This window comes from Peromyscus californicus, unplaced genomic scaffold (genome assembly GCF_007827085.1).
Source record: "Peromyscus californicus insignis strain IS unplaced genomic scaffold, ASM782708v3 Scaffold_19__1_contigs__length_69161282, whole genome shotgun sequence".
In the NCBI taxonomy this organism is placed as follows: domain Eukaryota; kingdom Metazoa; phylum Chordata; class Mammalia; order Rodentia; family Cricetidae; genus Peromyscus; species Peromyscus californicus.
The window spans coordinates 61,800,312-61,821,614 of record NW_026294491.1 but is presented as its reverse complement, the minus strand read 5'-3'; the positions used below and the strand labels follow the sequence as shown (position 1 = coordinate 61,821,614).

General features: G+C 48.4%; 1 protein-coding gene across 3 annotated transcripts in view; it reads left to right on the top strand.

Moving 5' to 3' along the window:
- Bicral (BICRA like chromatin remodeling complex associated protein) overlaps positions 1-21,303 on the top strand; it is a 61,153-nt gene that overhangs the window by 28,716 nt on the left and 11,134 nt on the right. For all 3 annotated transcript variants that reach the window (XM_052745512.1, XM_052745511.1, XM_052745513.1), the window contains exons 5-7: positions 2,449-4,125; positions 19,661-19,766; positions 20,809-20,909. In XM_052745512.1, the coding sequence (XP_052601472.1) occupies positions 2,449-4,125; positions 19,661-19,766; positions 20,809-20,909 (1,884 nt within the window). The remainder of the gene's footprint in view (positions 1-2,448; positions 4,126-19,660; positions 19,767-20,808; positions 20,910-21,303) is intronic.

The following is a 21,303-nucleotide window of genomic DNA, read 5'->3' as shown; positions in this document are numbered from 1 at the left end:
TGTGTGTGTGCCGATATGTACATGTGCATGTGTGTGTGTGCCGATATGTACATGTGCATGTGCATATGTACATGCAGAGGTCAGAAGGACAACAACCATAAGTCAGATCTCTCATTCCACCATGTGGGTCCCAGGGATTTTGAATTCAGTTCTTTAGGCTTGGCGGCGGCAGGCACCTTCGCCCACTGAACCACCTCTGGCCCTACATTTCCGTTTCCTCAGCTTTCAGCCTTGTGAAAGGACTCCATTGTTGTATGTGAGGAAGGCATAGTAGAATGTGTTCAGTCTTGTTTAAGGAAGCTGGTTTTGTTTTTTGTTTTTTTGAGTCAGGGTTTCTCTGTGTAGCTTTACTCCTTTCCTGGATCTTGCTCTATAGACCAGGCTGGCCTCGAACTCACAAAGTTCCGCCTGCCTCTGCCTCCCAAGTGCCTGGCCGGAAGCTGTTTTTAATTATAGTTACTTACAAATAATTTTAATCTGAAGCAAAGAAAAAAGTAATAACTAATGCTTATTGAGGGTGTAGCATGTACCTGTTACTGAGGTCTTGTATAAACTGCACTCAGCGTTCACAGTACCTACAGAAAGTGGTTTTACCATTAGCTCTGTTTTGTAGACAAGGAGGCTAAGGTACAGAGAGTTTTTACTCAGCCTAAAATTACATGAGGCACGTAGCTAGGATTCTGACTCAGGCCCCAGCTTCTAGAGCCTATGTTGTTAAGCTCTAGGAGAATGTAGACAGGGTGGGAACTGAGGAATCTTACTTGGAGACTCTCTAGATCACTATGTATAAGAGCTTAGTAGGTGGGAGTGCTTGCTGTGGCAGAGTAAGGACCTGAGTTCAAATCCCCAGACCTACATAAAGAGCCAGGCTTGGCTGCAAAAGTGCCTATAGCCCCAGTGCTGGGGGTCTGAGATGGAAGGATTGCTGGGGCTTCCTGGCTGCCAGCCTAGCTCCAGCTTCAGTGAGACCCCAATTCAAGGGTGTGAGTTAGAGGGTGCTAGAGCAGGACACCAGACATCTTCTGGCCTCTATCCATGCACACCAGGACCCGTGTATGCATTATGCTACACATACCATACACACACAGAAGAAGAATTACTGCTTAAACTTGTATTACCTTAATCTTTTCCATCACATTCTTCTACAGATGATGGTTTGCTATGGGACTGCTCAAATCTTTGTCCTTCCTGCCCCTTCTGAGTCATGTTAATCTTGGGTGTATCTGTAAATCTCAGCAATGTCCTGTTTTCTCAGTAGGAAAGCACAATAACAAACCGTCTCACAGTGGTCCATGGAAACCACTTGGTGTAGTCAACAATGTGGACTCGCCACCATCATCACAGTCTTTATGTCCCTCTTCTGGAGAACTCCATGGCATGCAGAGAGTCTGTGGCCATGCTCAGGTCCTTCAAGTATCTCCGGGTATTATCTGATCACATCCTTCGAGACCTCTTGACCTGCTTCTGTGGCTTCAAAGCCTCCCAGCGCATGTCCTGGAGACTTGTGACTCAGTGTCCTTTTTATTTTTCTTGTGGTTCTGGCGATCCAACCCAGGACTTCACGCATGGTAGACAAAGGCTCTACCCACTGAGCTACAGTCCCAGCCCCTTCTTTTCTGTTCTTGAGGCTGGATTTCATCCTGGGTCCCAGTCGGCCCTCAAGCTCTCAGCGATTCTCCGACCTTAGCCCCTAATGCTAGAGTTAGAGGTGCCAGCCACCCTGCCTGACCTCCACCTTCATCCTGCCCTCGCTCACTTTCCCCATGATTCTCCAAGATTTGCTGTGAGGTGGTCCTGCCTGGCTTTTCTGTCTAATCATTTAGCCCATAATGCCTCATTAGCTGGGGACTCAGTATTGTTAACATTTTGCAAATCAAAATACTTGTTTTTTGAGGTGTTTGTTTGTTTGAGACAGGGTCTCTCTTCACAGTCCTAGCTGTTCTGGAACTGGCTGTGTAGATCAGGCTGGCTTTGAAGTTGCAGAGCTCCACCTGCCTCCAGAGTGCTGGGATTAAAGGCCTGTGCCACCACGCCCAGGTTCTCTATTCATGTGTGAGACAGTCTCAGAGTGTAGCCCGTTAGCCTCGCACTTGCTGTGTAGCCCAAGATGACCTCGAACTCTTGACAGTCCTAAGCTTAAGTTCTGAGACTCCGGGTGTGAGCTACCACATCTCAGCCTGCTTTTCACATGTTCTCTATAAAATAATCTGTCAAAGCAATGAAATAAAATAGGACAGATAAGGCAAGCAGTTTGGAGTGAGTTGTGTCTTACAGGAGGGCTGCAGGTTCGAGGCCAGCCTGAATAAGACCTTGTTTAAAAGTAACGAAAAATTGGAGTGCTTTGAAAACCTATCATTAAGCTTTATTTATATTCATTCCAGAGTGAGATTTTTACGGTTTCTTCTGAAGGTTCCATGTGCCTTGTAACATGCTGCTTCTGCTTTTTAGAACGCTGACCCTAAATCGTCCCTCAAAGGTGTAAGTAGCCAGCTTGGAGAAGGGCCCAGTGATGGACTGCCCCTTTCAAGTAGTCTTCAGTTTCTTGAAGATGAACTTGAGTCTTCTCCTCTTCCTGATCTCGGCGAGGACCAACCCTTTGATATTCTTCAGAAGTCCTTGCAGGAGGCTAATATCACTGAACAGACGTTGGCCCAAGAGGCGTACCTGGATGCCAGTATAGGCTCAAGCCCACAGTTTGCACAAGCTCAGCTTCATCCTTCTTCATCAGCATCCTTTACTCAGGCTTCTACTGTTTCTAATTACTCAGGTCAGACACTGCAGCCTATCGGGGTGACTCACGTGCCTGTTGGAGCATCGTTTGCAAGCAATACAGTGGGTGTGCAACATGGCTTTATGCAGCACGTGGGGATCAGTGTTCCCAGCCAGCATTTGCCCAATAGCAGCCAGATTAGTGGCTCTGGGCAGATACAGTTAATCGGGTCATTTGGTAGTCAGCCTTCCATGATGACTATTAATAACCTAGATGGCTCACAAATCATATTAAAAGGCAGTGGGCAGCAAACCCCAACCAATGTGAGTGGAGGACTTCTGGTTCACAGACAGACTCCTAATGGCAACTCGTTGTTTGGGAACTCCACCTCCAGTCCGGTAGCACAGCCTGTCACCGTTCCATTTAACAGCACAAATTTTCAGGCATCTTTACCTGTGCATAACATCATTATTCAAAGGGGTCTCGCACCAAATTCAAATAAAGTCCCAATTAATATCCAGCCAAAGCCGATCCAGATGGGTCAGCAGAATACGTACAATGTGAACAACCTGGGGATCCAGCAGCACCATGTACAGCAGGGGATCTCCTTCGCCTCCGCAAGCTCACCCCAGGGCTCCGTGGTTGGTCCACACATGTCTGTGAACATTGTCAACCAACAGAACACCGCGAGAAAGCCTGTCACCTCCCAGGCCGTGAGCAGCGCAGGGGGCAGCATCGTCATTCATTCCCCCATGGGCCAGCCTCACACCCCCCAAAGTCAGTTCCTTATACCTACCAGCCTTTCCGTCAGCTCCAACTCGGTACACCATGTCCAGACCATAAATGGGCAGCTGCTTCAGACTCAGCCCTCTCAGCTCATCTCTGGCCAAGCGGCCTCAGAGCATGTCATGTTGAATAGGAATTCTTCTAACATGCTCAGGACCAACCAACCCTACTCTGGACAGATGCTTAACAACCAGAACACCGCCGTCCAGCTAGTGTCTGGGCAGACTTTTGCCACCTCTGGAAGTCCAGTGATTGTCAACCATGCCTCTCCTCAGATGGTTGGAGGACAGATGCCCTTGCAGCGGGCATCACCGACAGTATTACATCTGTCACCGGGGCAGAGCAGCGCTTCCCAAGGAAGACCAGGCTTTACCGCCATGTCCTCGGTGACCAACATGTCAGGACCCACTCGGTTCCCTGCTGTTAGCTCGGCCAGTACTGCTCATCCCAGTCTTGGGTCCACAGTGCAGTCTGGGGCATCGGGATCAAACTTCACGGGAGACCAGCTGGCACAACCAAACAGGACTCCGGTACCGGTCAGCGTGCCCCATCGTCTTCCAGTCTCTTCTTCCAAACCTACCAGCACTTTCAGCAACACCCCGGGAACGCAGCAACAGTTCTTCTGTCAGGTTAGTGTCGGTCACGTGGTTCCACGGGTGGGAAGCCGGAATTTTTGTTGTATTCACTCAAATACCATTTTCTCCTCAGGTGAGACTTTCTTATTAACTTGAGTTTTCAGTTTATGGTTGACTGTTCCCCCTTCTTAAGGAGAGCTCCCAGCCCATGGGGCATTAGAGTGAAAACCTGGGATGAAATGGACTTGGGGCCAGTGAGATGCTCAGCAGGTAGACAGTGCCAAGCCTGAGGACCTGAGTTTGACCCTGGGACCCCATGGTGGAAGGAGACAGCCGCCCCCCAGCGTTGCCCTCTGACATTGACACACGTGCTGTGTTAGCATACTGTCTGTCAGTGAGATGGAACACCAGGACCAAAGGTGCCTGAGGAGGAAGGGTTTGTGCGGCTCCCATCTCTCTGTCACGTCCATCACTGAGGGAGTCAGCGCTGTAATTCAGAATAGACCTGGAGCCAGGAACCAGTGCAGAGGCCATGGAGGAATGCTGCTTACTGGCTTGCTCCCCATGGCTTGCTCAGCTTGTTTCTTCTTTCTTTTGTTGTTTGTTTGTTTGTTTTGAGACATGGTCTCACTACGTAGCCCTGACTGTCCTGGAACTCACTATGGAGACCAGGCTTGCCTTGAACTCATAGAGATCCACCTGCTTCTGCTGGGATTAAAGGCGTGAGCCACTACGCCCAGCTTCTTAGCTAGTTTCTTATACACCCAGAACTACATGCCCAGGGATGGCCTTGCCCACAGTAGGCTGGGCCCTCCTACATCATTTAACCATCAAGAAAGTGCCCCACAGACATGCCCCCAGGCCAGTCTGATGGAGGCCATTTCCTCAGGTGACTTCAACAGATGACTCCAACTTGTATGAGTTGACAAAAAACTACTACAAGGTTGCACTTGTGTGCAGACACATATAAACACACTTGTGTGCACACACATATAGACACATATAAACACACTTGTGTGCACACACATATAGACACATAAACACACTTGTGTGCACACACATATAGACACATAAACACACTTGTGTGCACACACATATAGACACATAAACACACTTGTGTGCACACACATAAACACACTTGTGTGCAGACACATGTAGACACATATAAACACACTTGTGTACAGACACATATAGATACATATAGACACACTTGTGTGCAGACACATATAGACACACTTGTGTGCAGACACATATAGACACCCTTGTGTGCAGACACATATAGACACACTTGTGTGCAGACACATATAGACACACTTGTGTGCACACATAGACACACTTGTGTGCACACACACATATAAACACATACAAATAAGTGCAATATATGTAAGACGAATTGCTCAACGGTCTTATTAATAAAAAACCCAGAGCCAGTATTGGGGTGAAAAACCGAGAGACCAGAGGAATAGGACAAGCCACAGCCAACCTCACCTCACCAACTCCTCAACTTCCAAAGAGACCTACTTCCTGTATACCCACGCCTATATATATGCCTTTCTGTCCCTGCCATCTCACTTCCTCTCCGCCCAACTACATCACTTCCTCTTCCTGCCCACCTCTGTCACTTCCTGTCTGTCTATACAGTTAACTAGTGTTGAGATTTAAGGCATGTGCCACCATGCCTGCTCTGTTCCCAGTGTGGCCTTGAACTCACAGAGATCTAGATGGATCTCTGCCTCCCGAATGCTAGGCTCAAAGGCATGTGCTCCCATTGCCTTTGTTTGACCTCTATTTTAATATAGTGGCTGACTTTTTCCTCTGATCCTCAGATAAGCTTTATTAGGGTACACAATATATTGGGGGACAAATATATCACCACATACATATTTTTTTAATTCTTGAGTTTGAATCTAGGATTTATTAGGTGAATGACATGCAGCCAGTAAAATCACCCCTATAGACTTCATTCTCATGAGTGAAATGGGCTAATATCACCATACCATGGAGTTTACTGGAGGCAAGCTGTATCTTTCCAGGGCACTGTCCTGAGACTGATTTTAACTAGGCCTCGTCTCCTAGTGATGCCATCAGATTATGAATCCATCAAGGACTAACCCATTGAGCAGGCCAGAAACTTCAGGATCTAGACACTTCCCAAAAGACCATCAACTAGCAACCCCGTCATTACTGTATGAACATTGCAGCTGATGAACATGGCTGCTGCTGGTGACCCACCTGCAAGGCTCAGGGACTGTGCCACTCAGAGCGGTCACTGGCCCTGCCCAGAGGGAGGCAAGTGTGTGTGTCACAGAGTGGGGGAGGTGTCAAGGGCACTGTCCTTGGACTAGTACCTGAGCCTGCCCAGTTGGTAAAAACACAAAGAGATTGTTGCTGAAAAGCTCTCATGTGGTCCTCGGCTTGTGTCCTTGACTCATTGGCAGACATTTCCCTTTCTCCTCCTCATTTCCTCAGTGAGAGCGTGCTCCATAGGGTCAGACACGTGGCTCAGGGAGAGCATGCTCCATAGGGTCAGACACGTGGCTCAGGGAGAGCGTGCTCCATAGGGTCAGACACATAGTTCAGGGAGAGCGTGCTTTACCTGGCTTGAGGCCCTGGGTTCCCGCCTCAGCACATTAACAGGTACCAAGCACGTTAATTATCGCTGGTACTCCTCCCACCCAAGAGGACTTGCTGTTCAACCTGCTCCCATCCACACATCTGCCTCCTCCGTCATCATCTCCACAGCCTTCTCTACATTCAGAAGTCTCTGGAACTTACATTCCTATAGCAGTAATTCATTGTCAATCTTTTAAATATACAGACACCAATCTGTGTACCTCTGAGGACTCCTGCACTCAGGTGTACAAATCCACACAGAGGCACACACATAGACTTTAAAATAAAAATAGGGATGGCTCAGCCATTAAGAACACTGGCTGCTTTTACAAAGGACTGGAGTTCAGTTCCCAGCACCTGCATGGCAGCTCCCAAACTCTCTGAAACTCCAGTCCCAGGAATCTGACACCCTCTTCTGGCCTAGGTGGGCACCAGACACACATGGTGCATAGACATACACACTGGTAAAACACCATACACATTTAAAAAAAAAAAAAGACAGATCCCCAAGATCAGGAAAGGAGCCTGATCATGCAGGCTTTGTTCCCAGACAGCCCCACTTCCCAGCAACACCCTGAAAGCAAAAGAAGAAAGAAATCCTTTCGTTTTAGTATGCGGAGTCCAAGGCCTTGGCTCATCTCGACACCATGCTTTAAAAGCTACAACAGATTCTCCAGTTTTGCTGCTGTTGTTTTTACCGGGTTGTTTCTTGACATACTTATTTATCTTGGGGTGGGACACACATAAGCTGTGAGCACCTGTGGAGGTCAAGGGAAAACTGTAGGGGTCCCCTCACCCCAGGAATAAGACTCAAGGCCCAGGCTTGGTAGCCAGTGCCTTAACTGGCTGAGCCATCTCCCCAGCTCTAGTTTATTACATGTATTTATTCCTGGGGGGGGGGGGGGGGGGCGGTCAGAGGACAATTTGCAGGGGTCAGTTCTCTCCTTCCTCCATGTGAGTTCTGGGGATTCAGTTCAGTCATCGTCAAGCTTGGTAGCAAGCCCTTCACCTGCCATGTCATCTGTTTTATGTGTGTGGTGTTTTGCCTGCATGCATGTCTATGCACTACTTCCCAAAAGCATGCCTGGTGCTCAGCGAGGCCAGAAGAGGGTATTGGAGCATCTGGAATTGGAATCACGTATGGCATGAGCTACCATGTGGGTGCTGGGAACCAGACCCTGGTCCTCTGCAGGAGCAGTAAAACCTCTTAACCACTGAGCCAGGTCTCCAGCCTCCAGCTGCACTTTCTTGCTGACCCTGTGTTTTGTGTTTTAAGACAAGTTCTCAAATGGTAGCCTAGGCTGGTCTGAAATTTTCTGTGTAGCTCAGACTGGCCTTGGATTTGAGCAGTCCTGTTTCTGCCTCCTAAGTCCTGGGATTATAGGCATAGGCACCATGCCCCTCCCCCATCAATCTCTGTCCTTACGTTTTAGAAAGGTATGAAGCATGTGTGTGTGTGGGGGGGGGGGGTTGGTGTATATGTGTGTTTTCTGAGACAGGATTTCAGTGTGTAACAGCCTTAGCTGTCCTGGAACTTGCTTTATAGATCAGGCTAACCTTGAACTCAGAGATCCTCCTGCCTCTGCCTCCTGAGTGCTGGGATTATAGGCATGTACCCACTGCCCGGCAGAAGCAGTTCTTTTCACAGTGCCCCTGGGTTTGGATTGCTATGAGTACACTTGGAGTATCATTTTCCGGGTTGTCAGATGCTGTGCCCTCCAGACTCTCAGTGTGATTGGTCCTGACCCTGGTACCGTTAACTCTGAATACTGGGTGTCCTGCTGGGTATGGTGGTGCACACTGTGATCCCAGCATTGGGTGATGGAGGCGGGAGGGTTGATCAGGTGTTCAAAACTAGCCATGGCTACATAGTGAGCTTGGGGCCACCTGGGTCACCTGAGACCCTGATTTTCACACATCAGAAATCCTTGAGACTCCTTTCAGGTGTCTACACTAGCCCCCACTGCCAATGGCAAGCCTGACTTTCCCCAGGGTCCCCGGCTGCTCTGCACTGAGAGTGAGTGCCCTCTGGGTGGTCTTCCTCCTCCTCAGTGGTGTTTAGACCCACAGGCTCTTCTTTTACACAGTGGACACAGGCTGGCTGATGTGGCTTTTATCCCAGTCTATCCCAGACCGGGCCGATGGTGCCCTCCACATGGTCTGCCGTCCCTTTTGCCAAATGTCCTTCGTGATTTGAATGCCCTTCACCAACAAAACACTTCATTCTGTATTCATTATTTGATTTCTCTGCCCCTTTCCTGGAATCAACACTTTGTTTGTTTTTTTTTCTTTGAGACAAGGTCTTGCATAGCCCAGGGTGGCCTCAAAGTTGTAGTGTGGTCAGGATAGCCCTGAATTCCTGATCCTCCTCCAAGCCCCACCTCCCAAGTGCTGGGATATAGGCATGTGTCACCACGCCTGACTGGAATCTTCTTTTTTTTAAAGGAGAATCCTATTCTGGTGGAGACAGTGTATCTAAAACCCAACATCTGGAGCTGGGAGTAAAATTGAGCAGTAGAGTACTTGCCAAGCAGGCCTAGAGTTCTGGGTCTGGTGACCTGCACCGTGCATACACATAGCACAGTTGAGGGGGTATGGTGGATATGGGTGTGTGTGTGGGGGGGTGTGTGTGTGTGGAGAGGTGGAGTGCAGCTCAGTTGTACATGCCTACCTAGCATGCAGAAGGCCCCGGATTCCATCTACCCCGCCAAATAAACTGAGCAGTGTGTGTATGCTGCTGATGTTCTCAAAGTGCTGAAATGGCGGCTGTGCACATATAAGAAGTAAGTCAAGTGGGGCGGTGGTGGCGCACGCCTTTAATCCCAGCACTCAGGAGTCAGGGGCAGACGGATCTCTGTGAGTTCAAGGCTAGCCTGGACTACCAGAGTGAGTTCCAGGACAGGCTCCAAAGCTACAGAGAAACCCTGTCTTGAAAAACCAAGATAAAATAAAATAAAGTGGTTTCCAAAAATTTAGGGGAAAGCTGATAATTTTCAGTGAAAATGTTAGTGTAAATGTAAAATCTTTAATAAACAGCTTGGGAGAATTATGAATAAAGACAGTATGACAGATTGGAAACGGAGTCCCCTCCTGCTTATAAACCCCCAGAGGAGAGCTGCAGCAGGTTCAGGGCAGCCTGGGCCAAGAGTGGGAGACCCCGACCCAGATAGAAGCCAGCAAACATAGGCTGTGCAGCAGATGATAATGCAGAGTGGTACCCAGCAGTGGAGGGCTTCCAGCCAGTGCCCACTCCACATCTCCTCCTGTGGACTTTCAATTCCTTGTGACACAGCCTGTCCTTAAAAGCTGGATGACAGGAAATGACAGACTGTTCACCACACTGCAAACACTTCCCTCCATTATGGAACTTGAAATAATATATATTGATAAGTTTTGGCTTTTTGGTTTTTTGTTTGTTTCTCTCTTTTGAGTTTTGGTTTTTCGAAACAGGGTTTCTCTGTGTATCCTTGGCTGTCCTGGAGCTCTCTCTGTAGACCAGGCTGGCCTCGAACTCACAGGGATCTGCCTGCTGCTACCTCCTGAGTGCTGGGATTAAAAGGCGTGCGCCACCCTGCAGTCAGCTTTATTTTTGTCGTAATCAGTTAACTATTTTCACCCGTAGCATGGCTATTCGCCTCCCCCACCTCAAGGGGGAGGAGCCTGTTGCCGACTCCCCAGTTTCTTGTACATAAAGCTAACGAGAAGCCCCTCTCGGCCAGAAAGATGCTCAGCTAAGGTTAAGAGCACTTGTTGCTCCAACAGAGGACCTGAGTGTGATTCCTCACACCCACCTGGAGCTCTGAAAGCTTTCAGAAAAAAGAAACAACACCCACAAAGAAGGTTTTGTCCTTAGCTTCAGAATAGTTTTTGTGACTTTTATGCAAGAAGATCAGGGAAGTAGGTCACTGGTGTAATTCCCAGGCTGTTCCTGCCGTCATTTTTCAGAAATTCCGTCTGGAGTGAGGGAGTGAGGGACATGGCTTTGAGGGCAGCACGTACTGTGAGGTAGTAAGTAGGTCACCTGCCATTTCTATCCACAGAACCCAGAGTGACTCCTGCCTTACAGTCGCTTTCTAACTCTCCTATAGACATCATGGGCTGTTGTGATGAACAAAAACACCATTATCCAAGCATGTAGTGTTTATGCTTGTGAGAATTTAAATTTAGCAAGTGTTTTTTTAAAGATTTATTTTTATTCTTTTTAATTTTGTGCATGTATGGATCAATGTAGGCACATGAATACATGTGCCTGAGCAAGCAGAGGTCCGAGGTCCCCTGGAGCTGGAGTTGAAGGCACTTGTGAGCCAACCAGGGTGGGTGCTGGGGACTGAACCCAGGTCCTCTGCAAGAGCAGTAAGTGTTCTTCGCTGCTGAGCCGCCTCTCCAGCCCATAATCCAGCATTTTAATCATAGAAATGGTTAATGTTATGGGTCAGTGAGAGAGCTCAGCAGTTAAGCGCTGGCTGAGCAAGCCTGGCAACTTGAATTAATCCCTGAAACCCACGTAAAGGTGGAAGGAGAGGACCCACTCCGAAGAGGTGTCTTCTCAGCTACACACACACACACACACACACACGTGCGCACTGGCACACATGTGCGCGCGCCGCGCGCGCGCACACACACACACACACACACACACACACACACACACAATGTATCTTTCACTCAGCATTGCACTCCGTCTAAGTACTTCATTAGCTTGGTCCCAGGCTCTCCCATAGGACGGGGAATGTTGAGTCATAGTTTCCTCCCCAGTTCCCCAGCCACCACTTGCTACAGGTGTCCCACGGAGCCAGCTTCCTGTGAGTCTCAGCCCCACTCTCTGTAATGGGGAGGCTCTAGAGCCACAGCAATTGGAAGGCTGCAGCAAACTGTTCACCCGTGTCTCCGTAGCCTCTAGTCTGTAGTATTTGTGCAGTTGGGCTGTGTCCATGTGTGCCTGTGTGGTGTGCACACATACAGACACAAACACCCTTTTCCTCTGAACCATTTCAAAATCCTTTATAATCATGTGACTGTAAATTCTTCAGCAGGCATCTCCAGAGAACAGGAACTTGTTGCCATTCTATGTTGTCATTGTCACACCCAAGACATTTAATGTTGACAGTAAAATAATGTCAGATTTCTTTGAGTAAGACATTAATGCCATTTACAAGAGTTTTTCACTCAAAATTCAATCAGAAAATACTGTTTGCACATTGGTGGCTTACATCTTTAATCCCAGTGGTTAAGAGCACCTTGCTGCTCTTACAGAGGAACTGAGTTCAATTCCCAACAGCCACATAGGACAACTCACAACTGTTTATAACTCCAGCTCCAAAGAGCTCTGACACTTCTGGCCTATGTGGGCACCTTCACTGACATTCTCTCTCTCTCTCTCTCTCTCTCTCTCTCACACACACACACACACACACACACACACACACACACACACACACACAATTAAAAATAATAAAAACCAACATTTTATAAAAGCCTCAAGGGCCTGCAAGATGGCTCAACAGGTAAAGATGCTTGCCACCAAGCTGAGCTCAATCCCTGGACCCCATGCGGTGGGTAGAGAAAACCCAGGCCCATGGGTTGTCCTCTGATCTCCACATGTACACTGTGGCATGTGCTCCGTATCCCTCCACAAATGTAAGAAAATAAAATAAATCCTTGAACAAAGTAGATAAAGTAGTGTAATGAGCCTGACTCTTCAGTCAGCTATTGGCTGTGGCCCCAGTGAAGCTCATGGCTGCTCCTGTTCATCTGCACCTCACCCACTCCACCCCCCACGCCCCCTCTGCTCTTTTGAAGCTAACCCACGGTCTAGAGTGCATCTCTGATCCTGCTATGTTCCTGCTACTTAACATACTTTCCTTCTTCGATGCTCAAGATGTCCTGAGTTTGACCATGGTGTGCCGGTGCAGCTGGACCCTCTGCTTTGACAGGTTTCCATCTCTGAGCACGTCTTCTGTTTGTAGGCTTGGTGGAGAATGCCTTGCCTCAAACTGAGAACCGGTCATCCTCCGTGGAGCCAGCCCTGTGAACTGAAGCCTTAAAGCCAAAAGTAACCCCCAAGCTTTACACTGCCTTGTGAATGACTCAAAATTTAAGTCCTTGATTAAACCAGATGATTTGTATGAGAATTTAGCTTGTCAAACAAGACTATAATAGGTCCAAATCTCTTCAGTGCTCCCAAAGCTTTAGTAGATTTAAAATTCCTTGAGAGCCACAGCCAGCATACACCCTCGTGGGCTTGGCTGTGAGGTGCAGGTGTGAGCAGGCTGATTTTTCTGTCGAGATCTCCAGCCTGCCTCTCTCCAGTCCTACCCTCTTGTCTTACCATGTCTGTAGACGCCATCGGCTAGCTTTCTTCTCCCATACTTTCAATAAGTCACCAAACCCAATAAAAAACATTGTTTGAGGTGGGCAGTGGTGGCGCACGCCTTTAATCCCAGCACTCGGGAGGCAGAGGCAGGTGGATCTCTGTGAGTTCAAGGCCAGCCAGGGCTACACACAGAGAAACTCTGTCTCCAAAAACTTAAAAGAAAAAAAAAAAAAAAAAGAAAAGAAAAAATTTTTTGAGACAGGCTTTCTCACTGTTACAGCTCTGGCTGGCCTCAAACTCACAGAGATCCACCTGCCTCTGCTTCCCCAGTGCTAAAAAGTGTGCCACTACACCCAGCTTTAAATTCTTCTTTGAAAATGTCTCAAACATTCACTCCATGAAGGTTGGAAATATTGACTAACCAGGACAATGCCGGGCTTAAGCAAATTCTTTTTTATCCTTTCTTGGAGCTGCACACAGCTCTGCAGTGACAGCCCCACACCACAGTGCGGGAGGTGGGCACAGCGCTCACACGGGCCGCCCCACACCACAGTGCGGGAGGTGGGCACAGCGCTCACACAGGCTGCCTCATGCCCTGCTTCTCCTTTTCCATATTCACACTCTGCAGTGGGCTGTAGGGAACCTTCTTGGGAAAACGAGAGCTGGGTGAGGAAGCCCAGCTGAGTCATCCTCGCCTGTCAGTGAGTGGCTTGTGGCCTCAGCCTGTCTTTAGTTCTCTCGTCCCTAAAATGAGGAACTTAGCCTCACAATAGAGTCATCTGGGGAGCTTCTACAATGTGGATGCCTGGACCTTATCCCCATAAATTCTGATCTGAACTGTTTGGAGCAAGGACCTTAGGCACCGGTATTTTACAAAAGCTCCCCAAGTGACTTTAAATGCAGTTCAGGGTGGAGGGCACAGAGTTAGCCAGTCCCCACAGCCGGTTCCGGCCCTAATGGCACCTCATTAGACAAGTGCTCCTCATCAGTGATTGATGTGCCTGCTTCCAGAACACCAATCCTAACCCATCTGCCTGGTGACCTGAGCCAGGCCCTCTGGGAGCTTTCCACTCCTCGGAGGAAGCACGCAGGGCTAGCCTGCACTCAGGGTCCTCGGAACAGGCCAGACATGTACGTGGTGCCTTTGAACCAACACTGATGGCATCCACAACCCGCCCTTTTCCACCCTGCTTCAGCCGCCCTCCTCCTTCAGGCTCCGCCCCACATACCTCGAAGTTCAAGGCTCTTTTGGTTTCCTCTCTCCTCGTCTGTGTTTCTTTTCATTTGTACTGACCTCTAAGTATGTGGCCCCAGTCTGTGTGAGGTGTTTCTTTGATCACTCACTCAGCACTGAGTATTGCCACACAGCCGTCCCTGGAATATAAAACCCTGTTCCAGGAACCCAGAGAAGCCAGTGTTCACATACATGGTTTCCAAAACACGTGTCAGGTTTGGGCAAATTCTAACAAGATCGGACAGCACAAGACAGTGCTGGCTGATCTGGGACCTTCCGTTGTTACATTGTTTGTGTGTGTGGTCACACATGCATGCCACAGTGTGAGTGTGGGGGTCAGAGGGTAGCTTGCAGGAGCTGGTTCTCTAACCCCATGTGGGTCCCAGGGGTCACACTCAGGCTTGGCAGCAGGAGCCTTACCTGCTAGGCCATCTCACTGGCTGCTGATCTGTAAACTTCTAAAGGAAGGAAGGACTAATAAGACAAGAGGGTCTAGGTGGAGAATGTTCCAGAAAGGAGATGTGAAAAGTCTGGGAGAGGAGAAGGTGTGTACCCTGGGGGAAGGAAGGGAAGCAGGTCCAGGTGATGGGAGGAAGGTGTTTGGTGGGACAGGTGTGTGGGTGCACGTCCTGTGGGTCTTACAGGTCGCGTTCAGAGCCGTGTTGTGCCAGGTGTGAACCTTTAATCTCAGCACTCGGAGGTCAAGGCAGGCAGATCTCTGGGAGTTCAAGGCTAGCCAGGGCTACACAATGAGAGCCTGTCTCAAAAACAAAACAAAACCAAAAAAGAGCCTGTGTTGCTGGGTACGGTGGCTCATGCCTTTGATCCGAGCACTCAGGCAGTAGCAGGCAGATTTGGTGAGTTCGAGGCCAGCCTGCCCTACATAGTGAGTTCCAAGACAACCAGGGCTACATAGTGAGATTCTGTCTCAAAAACAAACAAGCAAACAAGAAAGCCAGTGTCATAGGCCAGGCAAGGACACACACCTGTGTGTGGTCCAGGCACTTGGGAGTTGGCAGGTAGACACCAGATCAGGAGTTCAAGGTTAGCCTCGACTGCAAAGCCACCTCAGCTTGAAGCCACCATGGGCTGTGTGAGACCCTGTCTCAAAAAAATAAACAAAAATAGCCATTGTGTTAGCCTAAATGTGAAATAGTGAAGACTCGTGTAGCCTTATGTTGGGGATGTGGTGGGAAGTACTCGGATTTGAAATGATGAAGTTAGAACTTGGGACTGGCTGCCCTGGTGGAGGAGCAATATGCCACAAGTCCTAACGGTGACAGAAACAGGGAGTTTTTACCTCTAAAGGAAGTTGCTGAGCTTCAGGTATTATCATCAGGTCTGAGGTAGCCAATGGACAGTGGGTGCTAAACAACCATAAATGTGAAGACCGAAAGGGTATTCATCGAGCCGCGTATAAATTGTAAGTGAAGCCGTGAAAGTGGCTGAGATGGGGGTTGGGGATTTAGCTCAGTGGTAGAGCACTTGCCTAGCAAGCACAAGGCCCTGGGTTCGATCCTCACCTCAAAAAAAGAAAGAAAGAAAGTGACTGAGATGGAGCTAGGAGACTGTACAGGTAGAGAAGGAAAGTCAGAGCTGCAGCATCTTGGGCAGTGGCAGTCGGTGTGAGGACCAGGAATGGTAAGCTTAGCTCTAAGGACCTGGAAACAGTGTGCATGCCAGAGGGAGCGCGCATGTGGGAAGTCAGTAGAGGGGAGCCGAGAGCCTGAGATGGGGTTAGCAACTAGGAGGCTGTTCAGTGCAGAGTCACATTCAGTAGACTGAGTCAGGTGTGGCAGCTCATGACTGCAATCCCAGCACTTGGGAGACTGAGGCAGGAGTCTGCTGTGAATTCAAGACCAGCCAGCCTCGCTGTCCAACAATGCCTTTTCTGAAGAAAAGAGAAGGGGATGGAGAGATGACTGAGGTCTTAATTTGGGATCCTAGTACCCAAGTAACAAGTCTAGTGTGTTCATCGCATGCTGTGACATCAGAGGGGTGGGGACTAGAAGATTGCTCCCTTGCAGCCTAGAAAACTCTAGCCTTGAGGTAACAGGCAGAGTGATAGGAGGACAGCCGACGCCCTCTTCTGGCCTCTGCGCATGTGCACAGGTTTACACATTGTGCATTTGCATGCTACACACACACATATACAGTATAAGTAAATCATTTTTTGATGTTTTGTTTTGTTTTGTTTTGTTTTTTTAAGTTTTTAGTTTTTCAAGACAGGGTCTCTCCACATAGCCCTACTGTCCTGGAACTTGCTCTATAGACCAGACTGGCCTTAAACTCTGGAATTAAAGGCTTGTGCCACCACATCCTGCAGAATGGGTTTTTTGAAACGTCAAAGACCACCACCCCCAGTGACACACTTTCTCCAACAAGGCCACACCTCCTAATCTTTTCAAATACTGACACTTCCTAGTGTCCAGGTATCCAGATCTCTAAGCCTGTGAGGGCCATTCTCTTTCAAACCATCATATTTTTTAAATGTCGACTCATCCTCTCAAACCTGGAGCTCGTCCCATTGATCAAGTTGATGAATTAGTCACTCTCTGTTGCTGTGATAAAATACTACGACCAAAGCAAATGAAAGCAGGGAGAACATATTTGGACATACAGTTCCAGAGTCTGAGAATCTGTTATGGCTGGGGGAGTGTTAGTGACGGGCATGGTGGCCTGGGCAGGGAGCTCAGAGACCACATCTCACCCGAAAGCATGAAGCAGAGAGTGAACGGATTAGGAGAAGGAGGCTGTGAATCTGAGAGACAAAGAGGCAGGTCCATGAGAGGTGCTGGAGGGAGGAGAGGGAAGGAAATGATGCAGTTATATTTTAATCTCAAAAAAATGTGAAAGAGAGAGAGAACAGCCGGAAAAGAGTAACCTGAATGCAAGCATTCTTAGAGCAGTGCTCCTGCCTCGGGAGACTTGGGTGGTGCCTGGGACTCAGGAGATGAAAGTCACCCTTACAGCTTGGAGCAAACTTTGTTTTTATTAAAAAAAAAAAAATTCGCCAGCTTCATCTCCTACTGTATTTACTAGACGTGACCTGGACATCTCCGGGCTATTAAACAAATGAAACAAAATGGGTAAAACTGTAATGAGAGCAAGATGAAGTTCACCACGGAAGCAAGGAGAAGGGCTGGAGCTGGGGAGACTGACCTGAGGGGGGCTACTACACCCACATCAGGCCACTCAAGCCCTCCCGAAACTCATTGCAGCTCCAGAATAGTCAGTGCCTTCTTTGGGCCTCTACAGCCAATTAAACTCACATGGAGCATACTGGGCCTGCATGCGTGCGTGCGCGCGCATGCGTGCGCGCGCATGCGTGTGCGTGCATGCAAGTGCATAAGAGAGAGGGTGTGTGTGTGTGTGTGTGTGTGTGTGTGTGTGTGTGTGTGTGTGTAGATACACATTAATTAACAAATAATAAAAAATAGCCAATTGTGGTAGCACACCCCTTTAATCCCAGGACTAGGGAGATAGAGGCAGGCATATCTAGAGTTCAAGGCCAGCCTGGTGTACATAGTGAATTCCTGGATAATCAGAGCTACATAATAGACCCTCTCTTAGAAAACCAAAAACAGCCGGGCGGTGGTGGCGCACGCCTTTAATCCCAGCACTTGGGAGGCAGAGCCAGGCGGATCTCTGTGAGTTTGAGGCCAGCCTGGGCTACCAAGTGAGTTCCAGGAGAGGCGCAAAGCTACACAGAGAAACCCTGTCTCGAAAAACCAAAAAAAAAAAAAAAACCAAAAACAAACAAGTAAACAAATAATAGTAAAAATAAATCTCTAATGTCGGGCCAGACCATGTTCCCCTGCCCATGCCATCCCATCTCTGCCCCACAGTGTAACAGTCACAGCAAGTGTTCCAGTCCCCAAAACAGAGGATGCAGTCTGCGCCACTGTGGTAGTTAGATTAAAGAGGGTGGGGTTATAGCTCAGTGGCATAGCGCTTGTCTGGCATGTGCGAAGTTCTGGGTTCAAGTCAGTATGGCAAAGAAAAAAACTGGGCCGGACGCCACACACCTACGATCCCAGCTGCTTGGAAAGCTGAGACAGAAGGATCAAGAGTTCAAGGGCCTAGGACGGCGGCGGCGGCGGCGGCGGCGGTGGCGGCTCACGCCTTTAGTCCCAGCACTCGGGAGGCAGAGGCAGGCGGATCTCTGTGAATTCAAGACCAGCCTGGGCTACAGAGTGAGTTCCAGGACAGCCAGGGCTACACTGAGAAGACCTGTCTTGAAAAACAAACAAACAAACAAACAGACAAAAATACAAAAAAAAAAAAAAAAAAGAGAGAGAGAGAAAGAAAAGAAAAGAAAAGAAGACTCATTTACTGCACATGAGCTAACGCGGTGTTTGTCCACTGTAGACCGAGATGAAGCAGTTCTCTCGATCCTCTGCATGACTTGTGATAGCAGGATGGCATCGGGATGCTTAAAATGGGTTAGGGCCTTGGTTTAGTTCTTTAACATACCGGGAACTTCATTTTTTTAAAAAAATTTGGCCAGGTGTGATAGTCCATGCATTTAATCCTGCTCTCCAAGCAGAGGCAGAGAGATCTCTGGGACTTCCTAACCAGCCTGATGTACCATGTCAGGTCAGCCAAGGGCCCCCCCACCCCCACCCCAAAAAAGAGAGAAAGAAAAGAAAATTGCATGAGCTTATAGATTTTAAAGGATATACTCTGAAACTCTCCCGGTGTGACAGAAGAATGTTTTTAGGGTTCTTTTTGTAATATCTAACTGGAAGTGACACCAATTTATGACCTTTGGTTGAGGGACTGGAGACACGACTCAGTGGCTAAGAGCATGCGCTGGTCTTGGGGACCTGAGTTTGGTTCCTCAAAGCAGCGTTCTGTGGCTCATACTGCCTGTAACTTCATCTCCTAGGCCTCTGACCCCTCTTCTAGCCTCTGCAGACACATGCACTTACATATACTGACATACATACAAGTAATTTAAAAATAAACAATAAATCTTTTAAAAAAATGAAGATCGTCTAGCATTTGTTTGTATTTTCTTTTTGAGACGGTGTTTGTATGATGGCCTGGCTGTCCTGGAACTCATAGAGTTCTACCTGCCTCTGCCTCTTGCTCAGATTAAAGGCATTCAATACCTCAAATGGCTTGTGTGGCATTTTAAACTTACCTGTTGGGGCTGGAAAGATGGCTCAACAGTTAAAAACATTTGTTGCTCTTGCAAAGGCCCCAGGTTCAGTTCACAGCAACTACATGGTGGCTTCCAACCATCCATAACTCCAGTTCCAAAGGATCTGATGTCTTCTGGCCACCGGGTACACATGTGGTGCACAACACATACACATAGCAAAACACTCTAACACATTAAATAAATCTAAAAAAAATAAGTAATCTATAATCTATACTTATAACAGTGACGTTAACCTTTTTCTTGGCTCTTTGGTCTATAGGCTCAGAAAAAGTGTTTGAACCAGACCTCCCCAACTCCCTCATCCAAGAGCACAGACGGCCTGAGGCAGCCACAGATCCCTGGACTCTTGAGCACAGCACTACCAGGTCAGGAGCCTCTGCAGAAGTCCGCTGCAGTCTGCCCCACCCCCACCCCCTCAACCTCCACCCCCACCCCCCCAGTGCCTGAGATGTGAGCTTCTCCCTCGCCGCCTCTGTCTCCCTGAGTCTCCCCAGGTCTCTGAATTCACCCTATCGTCCCTTTTCTCTGTACCCTTCCCGCCCAAAGACTGGAGCGTGTTCCTGCAGCTGCAGGGCTCCATCAGTTGTGAGGTAGAGCATACCGCTCAGAAGGAAAAGAAGCACTTCTGAATTGTGAGACATTAGATTGTATAGAAGGGATGAGCTCTGGTTTTGATGAGCAAGGCACACAGACCTTTGTAATTGGCCCCGTGTTCTCTGTGCATGTGTGTTCAGAGGTCCCACTCTCCAAACTGGAAACATGTAGGTTGTATCCTGTCTTAAGGCACTTAACACCTGCTCGACTCCATTCTCACTAAGAGTAAAAGCAGCCTTTTGTCTACGACTGTGTATAGTAACTGTTCTTACCAGCTCCATACACGATCAGCTATGGGGGCTAGAGCATCCTTCTGAGTTCCCCTCTGGGCCTCCTTCCTGCAGGTGTAGTTTGGAGTTCTGAAGTACTGGCGGCAGATTGCAGGCTGAGGCCTATTTCTCAGACCATAGACACTAAAAACTGCATATGGCATTCACAGTTCTATTTATTATCATGGATTAAGTTTGGTCTATTTGTTGCCTACTCAGAATTTAATAGCACCTACCTCTGCCTCCATAGCTAATAGATCAGTGTCCCCTGCTCCCTTCCTTCCAACAGGGTTTCATCAAGAAATCCCTTTCAGGCTGGGTATGGTGGTTCACACCTCTAATCCCAGCACTCTGGAGGCAGAAGCAGGATAATCTCTGTAAATTCAAGGCCATCCTTGTCTACTTAGCAAGTTCCAGGCCAGCCAGGACTACATAGTAAGACCTTGTCTCAAAATAACAAAGAAAGAAGCCCCTTTCAGAATGCACATACTGGACCCGACTGTCTGTCTCTGATAAGCTCTGTCTTCTACATTTGTTCTAATAGGACAGGATTCTGGAAGCAAAGTTATGCCAGCACCCTTGGGGACCGCCCAGCCACAGCAGGAAAACTCAGTTGGATCTTCCCCTAGCCAGACAACTGTGCAGGTAGGAGACTGTTTGCATGTCTGCAGTGGCCCTTCATGGCTCTAAAGGAGGATTGTGTAGTCCCAAGAAGATTGATGGTTGGTGTCCAGCACTGTGCATGCAGCCAGTCTGTCTCCAGGTGCATGCAACAATTCCCAGGAGGCCAGGCCTGGTCACATTCATGTTTCCAGGATGAATCTTTCTCAACTGTTCCTGACATGTTTCTGGTGCCTCATGAATCCTTCATAGATCAAGGGCTGGAGTGTTGTGGAGTACCTGCCTAGTGTGTGCAAGGCCCTGGGTTTGCTATCTAGCAGTGGTGCGCACATGTACACACACACACACACAAAGCACACACCAGTACCCTACACATAGTAGACACCACAAAAAGTAAATAAATGCACTTACCGGGTTG